Source organism: Microcaecilia unicolor, chromosome 4 (genome assembly GCF_901765095.1).
Source record: "Microcaecilia unicolor chromosome 4, aMicUni1.1, whole genome shotgun sequence".
Taxonomy (NCBI): domain Eukaryota; kingdom Metazoa; phylum Chordata; class Amphibia; order Gymnophiona; family Siphonopidae; genus Microcaecilia; species Microcaecilia unicolor.
The window spans coordinates 87,503,375-87,522,180 of NC_044034.1; the positions used below are offsets into that span (position 1 = coordinate 87,503,375).

The 18,806-nt window shown below is 45.4% G+C and overlaps 1 protein-coding gene across 1 annotated transcript in view; it reads left to right on the forward strand.

Annotated features, from left to right (window-relative positions):
• The window catches only part of COG6 (component of oligomeric golgi complex 6), a 217,686-nt gene that overhangs the window by 128,502 nt on the left and 70,378 nt on the right, over nucleotides 1-18,806 (forward strand). Inside the window, exons 9-12 of the mRNA XM_030200417.1 lie at nucleotides 2,289-2,417; nucleotides 2,504-2,595; nucleotides 7,671-7,735; nucleotides 10,833-10,924. Coding sequence (XP_030056277.1) covers nucleotides 2,289-2,417; nucleotides 2,504-2,595; nucleotides 7,671-7,735; nucleotides 10,833-10,924 — 378 coding nt within the window. The remainder of the gene's footprint in view (nucleotides 1-2,288; nucleotides 2,418-2,503; nucleotides 2,596-7,670; nucleotides 7,736-10,832; nucleotides 10,925-18,806) is intronic.

The following is an 18,806-nucleotide window of genomic DNA, read 5'->3' on the forward strand; positions in this document are numbered from 1 at the left end:
TTACTAGTAATCTATTATTAAAGTCAGGTATGTTATATGAAGCTTGGAGAATGGCCAATATAATGTTAACCTTTAAAACTGGTTCTGGAGAAGACTACTAAGAAAAATACAGAAACTGTTCTTAAAAACAAAATTACTGGTCATGTGGATAGACATTGCTTAATGGGACACAGTTAATATGAACTTAGGAAAGGGAATGTTAAATTCTTTTTTTTTTTTTTTTTTTTTAAAGAGTGTTAATAAATATGGATAGTGTTGATAGTGTATCTGGATTTTCAGAAGGCATTTGACAATGTTCCTCATGAAACTCCTCAGGAACATTTTAAAAACAAGTCATGGGATAGACTTTTCAACTCTTAAGCTAAGTGGAAGTTTTTATTGAAAAGTTGAAAGATAAGATTTTCTTATGCACAATATGTTATAAAGCACTGGGAGGCATTCATTGCACTTTATGAGATACGTGCTATGATTATACACTGGACAGTCTATTGAAGACTTTGGAACTTTTGAGTCAGTGATTGTCCCATGAAAACATATGAGCACAGTCCTACACATATTCTATGTATAGGGGGAACGTTATTAAAAGAAACAACAAAATGCTACTAAGTTTTGTGATCATGATGGGAATCTAATGCTTTGTACGTTTGTTACCTTTCTCGTCCACTTTTTATATAATTGAGTCTTCCCGTTTTTTGATGGGATAGACAATGCCCTGTTGTGGTTTGGAAACTGACTTAAGATAAGAAACCTTAGTAGGACTAAATAGATACTGTCTTCATAGAGAAAGGTAATTAATGTAGAGTACCCCAGGGATCTGTGGTAGGACAGCTGCGTTTTAAACATATTTATAAACAGATATGCCAAGTTACCCAGTTCCATCCTTTGGGACAGTCCTTGATTTGAACTTACATCCATTGAAATCAGTGCTTCAGGTTCCATAATCTGAACTATAGGTGTATGATCTTGGAGTCATTGTGAACAATATGTTGAAATCCTCAGCGCAATGTTCAGCCTTGGTCAAAAAGCCTAATAGAATGTTAAGAATTATTTGAATATAGATGAAGGATAAAACAGAATATTGTAAGTGCCTTTGCATTAATTCATGGTACAATCACATCTTGAATACTGTATTCAGTTCCGGTTACCTAACTTGAAAATTATGTAGCAGACCTAGAAAAGGTACAGAGAAAGACAACTAAAGGGAAAAGAGGGTAGAATAGCTTCCTTATGAAAATAGGCTAAATAGGTTAGGGCTGCTTATCTTGGAGAAGTGGTAGCTGAGCTAAGATATGATAGAGGTGCATAAAATCATAAGTGGGTGGAATGGGCAAATTGGCAATTGTTGTTTACTCTTTTAAATAATACTGAAACTAGAGGATGCTCCATGAAACTAATAGTTAAACATTTTAAATAAATTGGATAAAAGTGTTTTTTCATTTACTGTACAATTGTTGCATATATTGCTAGAAAATGTGGTCAAGACAGTATAACTGGGATTTAAAAAGGGTTGTCACTTTTATCTTATCCTTGTGCCCTTCTGTCTATCCTTCCCTTATCCTTATTGATCCTGTCTGTTTGTCCTGATTTAGATTGTAAGCTCTTTTGAGCAGGGACTGTCTTTCTTCATGTTCAATTGTAAAGCGCTGTGTACGACTGGTAGTGCTATAGAAGTGATTTATAGTAGTAGTAGTAGTTAGATAAGTTCCTGGAACAGAATGCTGGACTGAATGGACTTTTGGTCTTATCTAGTATGACATATCTTATGTTCTGTTTTGGAGTGACTGTATGTGGCTCCCCATTAGAGAATACTGATCCAGTAATACATCCATTTTTTTCTTACATTGCTTTGCTTCAAGGGGACCCCTAACCCAAAGACAGAGCACAGATTTAGCCAGTCAGAGGTGGGGGGAATGGATTTTTAGATAATTAGAATAAGTATTTAGCTTGACAAATCTAGTCCAGTGGTTCCCAAACCTGGTCCTGGAGGCACCCCAGCCAGTCAGGTTTTTAGGCTATCCACAATGAATATTTCATGCACTGCCTCCACAGTATGCAAATCTATCTCATGAGTATTCATTATGGATATCCTGAAAACCTGACTGGCTAGGGTGCCTCTAGGATCAGGTTTGGGAACCAGTGATCTAGTCAGATAAATCTTTTGAAAGTTGACCCATATGGGTATTGCAATCATGACATACTAATAAGCCATTTGTTTGGTTATGGTTTGTATACCCTTTAATCATTGAGACCATAAAAAATCTTATAAGTATTGTTTTGCTTTTTAATAGGTATACCCTAGATGAATTTGGAACAGCTAGAAGAAATGCAGTGGTTCGTGGCTTTATAGATGCTCTTACTAGGGGAGGCCCAGGTGGTACTCCACGACCTATAGAAATGTATTCCCATGATCCTTTGAGGTAAGGTGTTCTATAGATATCTAATCATTAAGTCCTTCATTTGAGAAAGTTTGTTTTTTTATACAAAAATTATTTGTTTTACATAGATATGTAGGTGATATGCTGGCTTGGTTGCATCAAGCTACTGCATCAGAGAAGGAACATCTTGACGCTTTACTGAAGCTTGTGACCATACAAGGTACAGTACTGTTTGTATGAAGACAAATTACATACAGTTTTCACTGGGCAAACAATGGCATTTTTATGTCTGGGTTCAGTAACTGAGCATCTCTGAGGAAATGGTACAGTGTCTCAGGCTATATTTGTAAATGAGGCATCGTCCATGTTTGGTGAGAGCTTCAAGAAATGAGCCACATGGAAATGAGCCGTATGTGCACATGGTAAGAATTGCTGGTTCTGTCATGTCAACTTACTGTAAAGCACCTACTGATTTCCCATATGTAGGTATTTATATAATGCTGTACTTTTATTTTAAATATACCATTATGCACTGCTTTCCTACAGCTTGCAGAGGAATAGTCTTTGAACAAGAGAATCAGACTTTTATATCATAGACAACACTCAGGAAGAGGCAAGCCAGTATAGTGATGAAAATGTCATCATTCACTGCAGGGCCACTGAGAGGAGGGGGCAGGGGGAACAAAATTCCCCGAGCCCGGGCCTCCAAGGGGGGCCTGGCGTCGCAGTCTCCGGTCTCACCCACCCGCCCTGGGCTCCGTCGACAGCCCCCCTCCGTCCTCCACCGGGCCACCTGCATTCAAATCACAGCGCCTCACCTCCATGTGAAAGTGCAGCGACAGATTGCCTCCCTTCGGGCCTTCCCTCCCTGTGTCCCGCCCTCGTCTTATGTAACTTCCTGTTTCCGCGAGGGCGGGACACAGGGAAGGAAGGCCCGAAGGGAGGCGATCTGCCGCTGCGCTTTCACACGGAGGTGAGGTACTGTGATTTGAATGCAAGGGGCCCGGTGGCGGACAGAGGAGGGCTGTCGATGGGGCTGGGGGTTGGCAGGTGGAGACTGGGGACTGCGTCGCGGCAGCGACCTCGGGGGGGGGGGGGGGGGCGGCCTTGCCCTGGGCCCGGCCTAGTTTCTCGGCGGCCCTGATTCACTGCAGTGTTAGTGTAAGTACTTCTTTGGCGTCATTTGTTTGAGATTGAGAATAGCTTGAGTTCTCATATATACCTGCAAAGATAACTTCGCTGGGCTTTACTAAGGGCATTTCAAACCACTGTCCTTCATTATTGCATGGAAAGCTCTTAATGTCAGAGAAGGGAAAATTGTCTTGCAAAAGGCCTTTCTGCTTATTACAGATGTCTGAAACAGAACTATGTAGTTGTGTAAGATAACGGGATGATGTGCTTGAACTACCCAAATAAGTTAATATCTCTTTTTCTTCCTCTTGCCTCAAACTCTGCACTGAATGAGTGGATAAATGTTTGCAGAGAGCCAAAAATGGTAGAGCTTTTGTAACTGCTGTTTTTCCCCAGGAAAAGGTTGATTCTAGAGATGTACCAGTACTATGACAATCCATTCTGATCAAGGCACTTTCTCTGGTGTCTTCACACAAGATGCTTATGTTCAGACTCCAGTCCAAAAGAATAATTGTAAACATGACAGACTTCAGATCTTTAACCACAGGGCTACCAGTTTTCTTTTTCTTTTTTTTTATTTTATTTTTTAAATAAATATATAAATCAATTACAAGAAACATCTTTCATCAAAAAAGTTGAAAAAGATCCAAGGAAAAGGTTAAGTAGTAGGTAGGTACTTCATTATAGAGGATACATAGCTTAAGTGAGACTGTTTTATAGTTCATTTTGTATTCTACATTAGATCACTTGCTGTGATTTGCTGAATTCAGAAACTGGCGCTCGAATTGGTGAGATGACTGGGACACTTTTTGTTTTTAACATAGTAACATAGTAGATGACGGCAGAAAAAAAGACCTGCACGGTCCATCCAGTCTGCCCAACAAGATAAGCTCATATGTGTATACCTTACCTTGATTTGTACTTGTCTTTTTCAGGGCACAGACCGTATAAGTCTGCCCAGCGCTATCCCCTCCTCCCAACCACCAGCCCCGCCTCCCACCACCGGCTCTGGCACAGACCGTATAAGTCTGCCCAGCACTATTCCCCGCCTCCCAACCACCAGTCCCGCCTCCCACCACTGGCTCTGACACAGACCGTATAAGTCTGCCTACCACTATCCTCGCCTCCCAACCACCAACCCCTCTACCCCCCACCGGCTCTGCCACACAATTTTGGCTAAGCTCCTGAGGATCCATTCCTTCTGCACAGGATTCCTTTATGAATATCCCATGTTTGAATTCCGTTACTGTTTTCATCTCCACCACCTCCCGTGGGAGGGCATTCCAAGCATCCACCACTCTCTCTGTGAAAAAATACTTCCTGACATCTTTTTTGAGTCTGCCCCCTTCAATCTCATTTCATGTCCTCTTGTTCTACCGCCTTCCCATCTCTGGAAAAGATTTGTTTGCGGATTAATACCTTTCAAATATTTGAACGTCTATATCATATCACCCCTGTTCCTCCTTTCCTCCAGGGTACACATGTTCAGGTCAGCAAGTCTCTCCTTATACGTCTTGGAACGCAAATCCCATACCAATCTCGTAGCTTTTCTTTGCACCGCTTCAAGTTTTTATTTAAACATCTCAGCTGGATGTGTTGCAGCTGCACTTATGTGATATGTACTTATGTCCTAAAACCATAACAGAAGATATTTTAGTGCAGAGCACTCTGACTCAAGCAGTGGCTATCTAGCTATTTCTCAGAGCTCCTGCTGACTATTGTATTTGAAGGTGATCAGTTATTTGTTGCACTCAGTCCCCTGAATTTCAGCGTAGATATTTTAGAAAGACACACTTTCAATACTGATGGTTTTAATAGAGATCCGCGCCGAAATTGGTGTGGATTGTATAACAATGCGCCCAACTCAATTGGCTTAATAAACTAATGAGCGTCGATAACAGAACTTAAGAAGCAATAATGGGAAATGGTTGTTTCGTGGGCGTTACAAAATTTACGAGCCTACTTATAGAATATGACCCAGTGTGCTTAAATCTTCCCAGGATTTACGTCACATTTTCACTGATGTAAATGGATACGCATAGGTTTAGGCGCTGAAATATCAACTAAGCGTATTCTGTAGTCAGCACCTAAATCTAGGTGCCGATTATAGAATATGCTTAGTCAGCTCTGATTTGAGCGCCAATATTTTTTTAGGCACCATATATAGAATCTGTCCCTGATTTTGTGTTTTTGGTTATAATTTGAATAGTGATGTTGTTACACTATTTTATGTTGTATACCACTTAATTCCTTTTTGGAGTAAGCTGGTACAGAAATGCAAAAGACCCATTTTAGATAAAGCATAGAAACTGGAATATAGGTGCCCAGGTCAGCACGTGTCAAATTCCAGTAGTATTTTAGAAAAGGATCAGCCAGTGTAGAGCCTTTTCTAAATTACATGCAGGAATGCACAGGTATGTTGCGACTATCTATGGTGAGAGCTTTCATTTTACAGTTGTGAACTCTAAACCTTCAATGGAGACATACATTCCTGTGTCAGCATTAACATGTGTAGGCCAGTATTTCAGAACCTAGTCATGTAAGTGCTGACACACAGATCGGTGTGTGCCATCTTGGTACCTACAAATCTAAATGCTCCCAGTTAAGAACAGAAGCCACAATTATTTTGCATGATCAAATTATTTTGGTGGGGGGAAGTGGAGATGAACACTGGGGGATTAAGAGGGTGCCCTCCCTTAATTCCTCATGTAGAGCTTTGGCCAAAACTAGCACTTGTACAAAACTGTATATACTTGGGAGCAGCTGTAAATCTCAGTGATTATAGATATGTACTTCCTTTCTGAAATGGGAAATACATATGTATTTTTCTTGTTCTGCTCTAGTCATGCCCAAACCATGCCCCATTGCCATATGCTCATATTCACGATTTACCCATGTACATTTCGAATAGGGCGTATAAAATTATCACCACAATGAATGAATACTGTAGTTAGTTTTCTGTAATCAAATCACAACTCCAACAATAAGCAGACTGCAAAAAGTATACATCATCTATAAAATTAAATTAGTTCCGATGTACATTTAGGTTATCTTTCAGAATTCAAAACATTCGCCACCATTTTTTGGTGCATTTGCACTTTTCAAAGGGTACTCAAGTCAGTTCTCTTTAAAATTCATTTCATCACCTGTTAATCATGCAAACAATAAAACCAGTTCAAATAAATTCAGACCATTTTATTTAGAGGCCTATTTTCTAAGCTGTGCTAAGGTTTTATACTTAATACACGTTAACCAGACAAAACAAGTTTACCAGCCTCAAACCAACAATTATTTATTGATTTAATGTTGTATTTCAGAAACATATATAAGATCAAGTAAACCTGTTTCTTTATTTATGAAGACTCTTTCTATTAGACTGGTACCTGCTGTGCAAAAAATAAATATATATAGAGAGAGGGGCAGTTCTAGAAGAGATGTTCAAAGCTGAAACTGGGAGTTCTATTTAAACATTCTCTGAATACTGGCTGATGGTAATTTTGGAAGAATGGATCTTAAAGCTACATGTTCCCAACCCCTTGAGTTGCTAAGTCCCTAGTGTAAACTGTGTGAGAATGAAACAGAATGTGAATATTTTTTTCTTACTATCAGTTACTATGACTTAGTCAGTTACTGTTCTGTTAAATCTCACACAGTCTGCGCTACTGGTTGCCAAACCTGGCCTATTGGTGTTTTTGATGTCCAAAATGAATATGTATGACAGAAGTTTAACACATCGGAGACCTAGTGTATACAGCTTTCTCTCATTCATATTCAGTGTAGGTTATCAGGAGACCTAACTGGCTGTGGGGTCACAAGGACAGGTTAGGGAACTAATGGTCTGAGACATTCCCACTTAAAAAGTAATAGCACTCATTCTTTTTTGCTAGGTTTTATATCCTCAGGTATTCTGGGTCGATACTTTATTCTTTTTTGAGTGTCTTTCAGACCATATTGTTTACAAAGCTCAAAAGAACTAGTGTTAGGCTTTCTGCAGCTTAATATTGCCCATCTGCATGTGAACCTGAAAGGGAAGTCTCGGTTTGCTAATAGGGAAAGAGCATTTGGCCTCAAATTTACATGACCTATACACAGTACCTTGGTGCAGACTGTGAGTATTAATAGAATGGTTATTGGTAGTAATAAAGAATTTCTTGTTTGTTTTAGGTGTGGAAGAGAATATTCAGGAAGTAGTTGGACATATCACAGAAGGTGTCTGTAGACCTTTGAAGGTGAGATATTTTGGTTTTATATGATTGTGTTGGCTCTTCAGATTTAGCTAAAGTTTTTCATTATCACTGTAGATTACATTATCTTAACTCTGCTTTCTTTGCAACAATATCATTTAAATTGCACCAGTTTTTGCATTATTATTTTAAGTATTAAGCTAGTATTTGAATATCGTTTCACATTTTAAGTAGCCGGAAATATACAATGAAAGTTCTCTCCCTTAAGACCCCTTTTTAAGAAGGACAGAAATTATGCAAAAAGTGATTCTATAGGTGAGCACCTCCCTTATGTGCCGCAGTGCTGCATGGTGAGAGCCTGTTCTATAATGGCATCTGGGTACCCAGATTCTATTATAGAATATTAGTGTGATCTGGCAACTGCATGCCTTATATTTAGGCATATGCAGTTACACCATCTGGACACCCCTAAATGCAGCAAGGGCATGTGTAACTGGAAGTCATGCCCATGTCCCACTCATGTGTTGTCCCTTTCCATTTACCTGCTATGTCACTTATTCATGCCCTTACAGAATAGTGTTTATGCGTGTTAAGTGCAAATATTTGTGCATTTACATATGGAAAAGGGTATGCAACCCTTGAGTGCCTTGTTATAGAATTGCTCTATATGTGCTTTTTAAAATTTGTTTGTGATCCCCACCATGCACCATACTAGACTGAGCACACCATTTTTCCCCATTTCTTATTGGAATGGCATTTTGTTAAATATTTCTGGAGCTCAGTAATCTGATTCTAGGTAAAGGGAGTAGGTCACTTAGTTCTAGTAGCTGATTCTTAAAGGATAAATTGCTTCATTTTGAGAAGATAGGCAACTTTATTCTATTAAGATGCTTATGAATGCATTAACATTGACTTCAGATATTTGCATACTTAGTTTCTCAGTCTGCAAGAGTGAGTATGAGAAAAATTTGAATGGCTGAGCAATGAAATCTGATACGTTAAGTAGAAGGAGAAATCAAGAGAATGACACAGGGACAGTTTGCCCCCATCCCTGCGAGCTCTGTCCCTGCCCCTGTCCCATTCCTGCAAGGTTTGTACCTAGCTGCAAAAGCCTCGAACAGTTATGATTTTATAGTTAAATATTTTTATTAAAGTATGAAAATGAACAATATTCTATACAACTGTCATTTATAAATCTCAAATAGCAAACAATATAGAACAAGAATTTAAAAAAAATTTCCCATTCACAAACATCCCCTCCCCTATACCCCCTCCCTGCCCAACTTACAAAGGTGCCAGAAAGGGACTGAGCTCTTATACAAAAACCCACCACCAGATGCACCCATGCTCTGCCCTGGTCTACCCCATGCCCACTCCCAATAACTTCAAAGAGGGTAGCAGTGCAGTGTTTCACTGACCACATTGAGGGCTAGGGGAAGTACAAAAGACTGCACTCTCTAGCCCCTATTGTTTAGTTTATTGTGCATCTGATATACTTTCATACAGAAATCAAACCAGTTTACAATAAATTAAAAAGGAAAGGAACTACAAATACTCAAAGGAAAGAAAGCAAAAGGATGAGTAGAACATAAAAAAAAGAAAAAAATAGATTAAAACATTGACATTAGCTGGGGAAAACTAGGAAAAACAAATGAGCTTTCAAGGACACTCTGTCCCTATGTCTCCCCCCCCACCCACCATTCACACCATCTCCTGTTTCTGTATACCTTCCCATATCTATCTTCTTCCTTCTCTTTCTCCACCCCTCCCCTGCCAGCATTTGGCTCCCTGCCTGCTCTCCTTCCTTTTCTCCTTCCCACTGTGAATTTAGTATTTGACTCTCTCTCCCTTCTTCCCCTTAGTACAGCATATCTTTCCCGTCCCTTCCTTTCCCTTCTCCCTCCCACAGGTCCAGCACCTCTCTCCATTCCCTTCAGCCCCTCTCCTTCCATAGGTCTAGCACCTCTCTCTCTCTGTTCCCTGAGCCCTCCTTCTCCCATGGGCCCAGCACCTCTCTCTCTCTGTTCCCTGAGCCCTCCTTCTCCCATGGGCCCAGCACCTCTCTCTATTCCCTCCAGTCCCCCTCCTCCCATGGGTCCAGTACCTCTCTCTATTCCATCCAGTCCTCCTCCATCCTCCCATGGGTCCAGCACCTCTCTCTATTCCATCCAGTCCTCCTCCGTCCTCCCATGGGTCCAGCACCTCTCTCCATTCCATCCAGGCCTCCTCCGTCCTCCCATGGTTCCAGCACTTCTGTCCCTTCCCTTTCTCCTCTTTCGTGTGGGTCTGGCATCTCTTGACTCTTCCTTCTACCCTGCTCCCCGCAGTACTTGTATCTTACATTTTCCTGTTGCCTGGCAAGGATTCACACAGGCCAGCTCCGGAGCATTCCTTCTGCCACATCCCTGCTTTCACTACACAGGAAGCTCCAGCGGCATATCCCCATTCCTTTGTCATTCTCTAGGAGAAATAAGTTTGTTGAAGTATCATTCACAAACTCCAAGGAAAGAATGAACCAAGTTCTGCTTTGTTGCAGCACTTACCGATTTGACCCAAGTAGAGGCACTCAAAGTTATTTTTGAGAAGCCATATTGTACTATTAGTTGGCGTCTTTGCAGAACGTCTGTAATATGTTTAGTCTACATATGGGAAAGGGTATAGGAGGGAGCATATGAAGTACCAGAGGCAATATAGTCCAAGGGGAGATGGATAGAAAAGAGTAACAAAAGGTCTTTTAAGGTATGAAAATAGAATAAAAACCCATTAATTATCAAAACAAATGGGATTTTTTTGAGTCTTGCTAGTGCAGTCTTCTCTAGTTTAGGGAATTTGCAGCTGCTTTTGGTATGCAATTCTGGGTAGAATTCCAGTTCATACTGGTAGGAATCCATGAAATTAGCTCATTGTCAGCAGAAACAAATATCATGTGAAAGCCTGTAGGGACCAAGGAAAGGAATGCACCTGCTTTTTTAATACTTCAGCTTAGTTACAGAATAAAAATCAACTTCCTTAAGAAGGAATTGAAACATGTCTAAAAATATGAAATAGTATCAGTTGCTGCTCTAGATAAATGGTATTCCAGTACTACCCAAAAGTAGAAACATACTTTTAAAAATACTGTTATTATATGGATTTTTAACAGGTCCGAATTGAGCAAGTAATTATTTCAGAACCAGGAGCAGTTCTGTTGTATAAAATCTCTAATCTACTGAAGTTCTACCACCACACAGTCAGGTAAGTTAAATCCTCTAGATCAGGGGTTCTCATCCCAGTCCTCGGGACACACATAGCCAGTCATGTTTTCAGGATATCCACAGTGAATAGGCATGAGAGAGGTTTTCATACCATGGAGGTAGGGCATGCAAATCTCTAATGCATATTCATTGTTGGTATCCTGAAAACCTGACTGGCTAGGTGTGTCCCGAGGACTGCGTTGAGAACCCCTGCTGTAGATGGTATTGTATTTCTCATTGTTACTTGGTTTCCTCAGTATAACCTGTCATTGTATCCGGTATTTAGGTAAGTGGTATTCTCCGAGGACAAGCAGGCTGCTTGTTCTCACGACTGGGTTGACGTCCACGGCAGCCCCCACCAACCGGAACAAAAACTTTGCGGGCGGTCCCGCATGCAGGGCACGCCCACCGTGCATGCGCGGCCGTCTTCCCGCCCGTGCGCGACTGTTCCCGCTCAGTCGATTTATTTTTCGAGGTGTGATTTTTACCGCCACCATCGACGACTTTGACTTCGCCGAAGCGATTTTTCCGTCGATGTCCTCGAAGGTCCCGAGTGGATTTAAGAAGTGTGGTCGGTGCGGCCGGCATATCTCGCAGACCGACACTCACGCTTGGTGCCTCCAGTGCCTCGGGCCGGAGCACGATACCAAGACGTGCACCTTGTGTCTCGGTTTACGGAAACGGACACAGGTGGCGAGGCAAGTTCTTCGGGACCGTCTTTTCGGAACTTGCGCCGGCCCCTCGACGTCGACTTCAACGGCATCGGTGTCGACGGCCGGATCTTCGGTACCGGTACCGATGTCCACGAAATCGGCACCGACCCCAGGAGCACAGGTCCCATTGGCCCTCCGGTCTTCCGGAGATGGCAGGGGTGAGCGGCCGCGTGGGCAATCGTCCCCAGTCACTCCCTCTACCCAGGGCCCTCGGGACCGAACCCTGTCGGACCCGATCCCTCGAGGCCGAGGGGGATCTACCTCCTCCTCTTCGGTACCGCCGAGCGCCGATGACGGGCACCGGAAAAAGGCTAAAAAGCACCGTCATCGGTCGCCCACGGTGCATGTGGCTACCGGCTCCAGAGATGACTCGACACCGAGGAAGCGGCAGCGCCGGGAGGAACGTTCTCCCTCGGTGGTAGAGGTATCGCTACGTCAGGGCACCAGCACTTCGGTGCTGTCTCCTGGACCCGAGCAGATTCCGGCACCGGCACCTCTACCGGCCCCCTCGACTTTCCCGACAGCAGGCCTTGACGAGTGCCTCCGAGCCATCATTCCGGGGATCCTGGAAGGGCTGATGCGCCAGACTGTGCCGGCGCCGGGGGGTGCTTGCGCCCCGGCGCCGTTGATGGAGGCGCCGGCGTGCTCTAGCCCGGTGCTGAGGCCTTCGACACCGACGCCGCTTGCGGGTGCCAGTCTCGACCGCCACGCAGGTGGAGTCCCTTTCGACATCGATGGAGGGAGCTTCATCCCCGCCGGCGCGGGAGTCCACTGCTGGACGACGCCACCGAGGACTCAGTGCCTCGAAGTCGAGCCGGGCCCGGTTGAGGTCTGAGCTACAGGAGCTCATGTCCGACACCGAGGAAGAGGCCTCGTGGGGGGAGGAGGAGGACCCCAGATATTTCTCCTCAGAGGAGTCTGTGGGCCTTCCCTCCGACCCCACTCCTTCACCGGAGAGGAAGCTCTCGCCACCTGAGAGCCTCTCCTTTGCCTCCTTCGTCAGGGATATGTCTATCTGCAATCCCTTCCCCGTGGTCTCTGTGGATGAGCCGAGGGCTGAGATGCTCGAGGTCCTTGACTATCCATCACCACCTAGAGAGTCCTCCACGGTACCGTTGCACAATGTCCTCAAAGAGACACTGCTTCTAACCCCACCATCCCCAAGAAAGCAGAGTCCCAATACAGGATCCACTCAGACCCAGAGTTAATGCGGCCTCAATTGCCTCATGACTCGGCGGTCGTGGACTCTGCTCTCAAGAGGGCATGGAGTTCGAGGGATACCGCCTCGGCGCCCCCGGGGCGGGAGTCTCGCACTCTGGACTCGTTTGGGAGGAAGGCCTACCAATCTTCAATGCTCGTGACCCGCATCCAGTCCTACCAGCTCTACACGAGCATACACATGCGGAATAATGTGAAGCAACTGGCGGACCTGGTCGACAAGCTCCCCCCGGAGCAGTCCAGGCCTTTTCAGGAGGTGGTCAGGCAGCTGAAGGCGTGCAGAAAGTTCCTGTCCAGGGGTATATATGACACCTGTGATGTGGCATCTCGTGCTGCGGCCCAAGGTATAATGATGCGCAGGCTCTCATGGCTGCATGCCTCTGACCTGGACAACTGCACCCAGCAGCGGCTGGCCGATGTCCCTTGCTGGGGGGATAATATTTTTGGTGAGAAGGTCGAGCACTTGGTGGACCAACTACACCAGCGGGAAACCGCCTTCGACAAGCTCTCCCACCGGGCGTCTTCAGCATCCACCTCAGCAGGTGGACGTTTTTCCCGGGCCAGGCAGGCTGCTTTCCTTAGGCATCCTTCTACCAATGATTCAGAAAAACGATTGGCTATGTTCCCTGGATTTAAAGGACGCATACACTCACATCCCGATACTGCCAGCTCACAGACAGTATCTCAGATTCCGCCTGGGGACACGGCACTTTCAGTATTGTGTGCTGCCCTTTGGGCTCGCCTCTGCCCCACGGGTGTTCACGAAGTGCCTCGTGGTGGTCGCGGCGTATCTACGCAAGCTGGGAGTGCACGTGTTCCCATATCTCGACGATTGGCTGGTCAAGAACACCTCGGAGGCAGGAGCTCTCCGGTCCATGCAGTGCACTATTCACCTTCTGGAGCTGCTGGGGTTTGTGATAAATTACCCAAAGTCCCATCTCCAGCCAGTCCAATCTCTGGAATTCATAGTAGCTCTGCTGAATTCACAGACGGCTCAGGCCTTTCTTCCTGAAGCGAGGGCCAACAACCTCCTGTCCCTCACTTCCCAGACCAGAGCGTCTCAGCAGGTCACAGCTTGGCAGATGTTGAGACTCCTAGTTCATATGGCCTCCACAGTTCATGTGACTCCCATGGCTCGTCTTCACATGAGATCTGCTCAATGGACCCTAGCTTCCCAGTGGTGCCAGGCCACCGGGAATCTAGAAGATGTCATCCGCCTGTCCCTCAGTTGCCGCAATTCGCTGCACTGGTGGACACTTCGGACCAGTTTGACCCTGGGACGTCCATTCCAAATTCTGCAGCCCACGAACGTGCTGACGACGGATGCATCTTGCCTGGGGTGGGGAGCTTATGTCGATGGGCTTCACACCCAGGGATTGTGGTCCCTCCAGGAACAAGATCTTCAGATCAACCTCCTGGAGCTCCGAGCGGTCTGGAACGCACTGAAGGCCTTCAGAGATCGGCTGTCCTATCAAATTATCCAAATTCGGACAGACAATCAGGTTGCAATGTATTACATCAACAAGCAGGGGGGCACCGGATCTCGCCCCCTGTGTCAGGAAGCTGTCGGGATGTGGTGTTGGGCCTGCAAGTTCGGCATGCTTCTTCAAGCCACATACCTGGCAGGTGTAAACAACAGTCTGGCCGACAGACTGAGCAGAGTCATGCAACCGCACGAGTGGTCGCTCCATTCCAGAGTGGTACGCAAGATCTTCCGAGAGTGGGGCACCCCCTCGGTGGACCTTTTCACCTCTCAGACCAACCACAAGCTGCCTCTGTTCTGTTCCAGACTACAGGCACACGGCAGACTAGCGTCGGATGCCTTCCTCCTCCATTGGGGGACCGGCCTCCTGTATGCTTATCCTCCCATACCTTTGGTGGGGAAGACCTTACTGAAGCTCAAGCAAGACCATGGCACCATGATTCTGATAGTGCCTTTTTGGCCCCGCCAGATCTGGTTCCCTCTTCTTCTGGAGTTGTCCTCCGAAGAACCGTGGAGATTGGAGTGTTTTCCGACTCTCATTTCGCAGAACGACGGAGCGCTTGTGCACCCCAACCTTCAGTCTCTGGCCCTCACGGCCTGGATGTTGAGGGCGTAGACTTCGCTTCGTTGGGTCTGTCTGAGGGTGTCTCCTGTGTCTTGCTTGCCTCTAGAAAGGATTCCACTAAAAAGAGTTACTTTTTCAAGTGGAGGAGGTTTGTCGTTTGGTGTGAGAGCAAGGCCCTAGAACCTCGTTCTTGTCCTGCACAGAACCTGCTTGAGTACCTTCTGCACTTATCAGAGTCTGGCCTCAAGACCAACTCAGTAAGGAATCACCTTAGTGCGATTAGTGCTTACCATCATCGTGTAGAGGGTAAAGCCATCTCTGGAGAGCCTTTAGTCGTTCAATTCATGAGAGGCTTGCTTTTGTCAAAGGCCCCCTGTCAAGCCTCCTGCAGTGTCATGGGATCTCAACGTCGTCCTCACCCAGCTGATGAAACCTCCTTTTGAGCCACTGAATTCCTGCCATCTGAAGTACTTGACCTGGAAGGTCATTTTCTTGGTGGCAGTTACTTCAGCTCGTAGAGTCAGTGAGCTTCAAGCCCTGGTAGCTCATGCTCCGTATACTAAATTTCATCATAACAGAGTAGTGCTCCGCACTCACCCTAAGTTCCTGCCAAAGGTGGTGTCGGAGTTCCATCTTAACCAGTCAATTGTCTTGCCAACATTCTTTCCCAGACCGCATACCCGCCCTGCTGAACGTCAGTTGCACACATTGGACTGCAAGCAAGCTTTGGCCTTCTATCTGGAGCGGACACAGCCCCACAGACAGTCCGCCCAATTGTTTATTTCTTTCGACCCCAATAGGAAAGGGGTCGCTGTCGGGAAACGCACCATCTCCAATTGGCTAGCAGATTGCATTTCCTTCACTTACTCCTAGGCTGGGCTGGCTCTTGAGGGTCATGTCACGGCTCATAGTGTCAGAGCCATGGCAGCATCGGTGGCCCACTTGAAGTCAGCCACTATTGAAGAGATTTGCAAAGCTGCGACGTAGTCATCTGTCCACACATTCACATCTCATTACTGCCTCCAGCAGGATACCCGATGCGACAGTCGGTTCGGGCAGTCGGTGCTGCAGAATCGGTTTGGGGTTTAAATCCAACTGCACCCTCCAGGACCCGAATTTATTCTGGTCAGGCTGCACTCTCAGTTAGTTGTTTTTCGTAGGTCAATTTCTGTTATACCCTCGCCGTTGCGAGGTTCAATTGACCTGGGTTCTTGTTTTGAGTGAGCCTGAGAGCTAGGGATACCCCAGTCGTGAGAACAAGCAGCCTGCTTGTCCTCGGAGAAAGCGAATGATACATACCTGTAGCAGGTGTTCTCCGAGGACAGCAGGCTGATTGTTCTCACCTACCCTCCCTCCTCCCCTTTGGAGTTGCGTTTTCCTCATTCTTTTGCTTGTCATTCAACTGAGCGGGAACGGTCGCGCACGGGCGGGAAGACGGCCACGCATGCGCGGTGGGCGTGCCCTGCGTCCGGGACCGCCCGCAAAGTTTTTGTTCCGGTTGGTGGGGGCTGCCGTGGACGTCAACCCAGTCGTGAGAACAATCAGCCTGCTGTCCTCGGAGAACACCTGCTACAGGTATGTATCATTCGCTATATAAAGGCAATCCTACAAACTGGATACTAACATTTATATATCCATTGCATGCACAAATGTTTAGAATACTAGCATATCTCAAATGAATAATGGCATATCTTCTATGGAAATCCAGGCATCACAAATGATTATCAAAAATAAGGAGGAAAAGACCTCATAACGACGAGGATCAACAATGTTAGGCTTTCTTAACATATAGCCACTTTTAAATGTGATCGGTCAACAAGTAATTATTGTCTAGAAAAACCTCCCAAAACAAAATCATGTTTAGTAGATTCACTTGTGTTACGGACCCATAGAAACTCAGTTTTACTAGAGATTGAGCTAGGCCATTTTTGGTAAGGCCAAGGCTTTTGGGAAGAGGGATTTCAAATGTTTTAGCCCCAGGCTGGGCCACCAGGAAGTGCAGATTCCCCTAAGGGTGAATGTATGGGGGAGCCTCCAAATCGAGACAGTGAACATTGTGTCTGGTGGAAGAAAAGCTTTTGCTTGAACTATGTCCAGAATGACATCTATGAACACAATTTTGTTGGTTGATTTAAGAGTTGACTTCTTGAAGCTGATGATTTGCACCAATTTGGAGGATCCCTAATGCTGTTGCTCTGCACAGTAAGGCAGAGGCATTTACCGCTTAGGGAATCAGTGCTCTGTAACTATCACAACCATGGTCTTTGTACAGATGTTAGGCCATGCAGCTGTTGAAGTACATTAATTGAGAAAGCTGCAGTAGGATCTCAAATTCCAGTGAGCCTCTTTTGTAGACTTCATCCATCAGTTTTACTTTGGACTAGGCTACAGCAGTTAATTTCCAAACTCAGCATGACCAGTTAATGTGGAGATTCATGTGGACAGGAGTTGGTCATCTTTTGCTATAGTACGCTTGGCTGAAATATCGTCTATGTGAAAAAAAATCTAAATATTTCTGTATGTTAGATATCTGCCCACATTATTTGTTAAATAATCCTCCATTAGAGGTTAGGAAATGGATTACCACATTTGTGAATAACATTGGCAACTGGTTATATTCAGTGCTCTGTTGGAGAGATTGTCATAACACCAATACCAAAGTCTACAAATTTAGTGCTTACTTTGCCAACTAGTCACTGACTGGTTGTCAGTATTCCATTATTTACCAAACTGGTGGAGTCTGCTGTTGCAAAACAATTGTCAAGTTATTAGATAACCATCAAGTGTTACTGCAATCCCAATTTGGAGTCAGAGCATTACATAGTACAGAGACATTGTTATTAACATCAGTGACTAAAGTTAAGGAACTACTTGCAACTGGTTCTCAGGTTATACTGCTTCAGTTTAATTTGTCGGTGGTATTTGATATAGTAGACCACAAGTTATTGCTCACCAGACTTGAAGAGATTGGCATCACAGGACTGGTATTAAATTAGTTTTGTAACTTATTTAGTCCATCAAAGTTATGTTGTTAGGATGAAAGGGATTTATCAAATAGTACCACAGGGGTCTCTATTTTCATAAAATCTTTTTGGTGTATTTAAGTACTCAAGATTCTCTTCCTTTGGCTGCTGATGAAGTCATCTATGCGGACATTTTTATCCTGGTACCAGTGCATGATGGCTTGACTTACACCTTGTGTAAAGTAACTAAGGCCCTCATGATCAAAAGCCCGCGCTGTTCCAAACAGCACCCTAAAAATAGCGCCAGGACAGCGCAGGGCTTTTCTGCATCGATGATCAGATAATGCATGCAAATCTAAACAGCGCTATTATCTTTGATTATCATGTTGAAGTGCAGGAGAATTGCGCCTGAGCATGCGCTCAGCACAATCCTCCTGCACTTGTTTGACAGGTCTGGGCTGTCAAAAGCCCAAACCTGTCAAACAGCCTGCCGAGGCCCGTACAATGAGGGCTGGAGGCCCGAACAACAGGGGCTGGAGGTCCAGTGGGTCTCCAGCCCCCCCCCCAAACCCCCACAAAATGTCGTGGCCGCCAACCAAACCAAACCCTCTCCCACCCTGCCACCCAGCGACGGGGGTGGGTGGGTGCTGGAGGTCCGGTGGACCTCCAGCCCACCTCAACTCCTGCCCCCCAGCGTTCTTTCAATCTCTGGTGGTCCGTGGTGGGTGACAGCCCCCCTCCCGGCCCCCTACCTTTCGTTGGAGGAGAGACGCAGCATGCCTGCCTCCCTCCTCTTCCAGTCGACGCCGATTCAAAATGGCGGCGCCCAGCCCTGCCCATTGCATCCTGGGATGCGCTGGGTGGGGCTACAGCTGTAGGATGCAATGGGCGGGGCTGGGCGCCGCCATTTTGAAGCGGCATCGACTGGAAGAGGAGGGAGG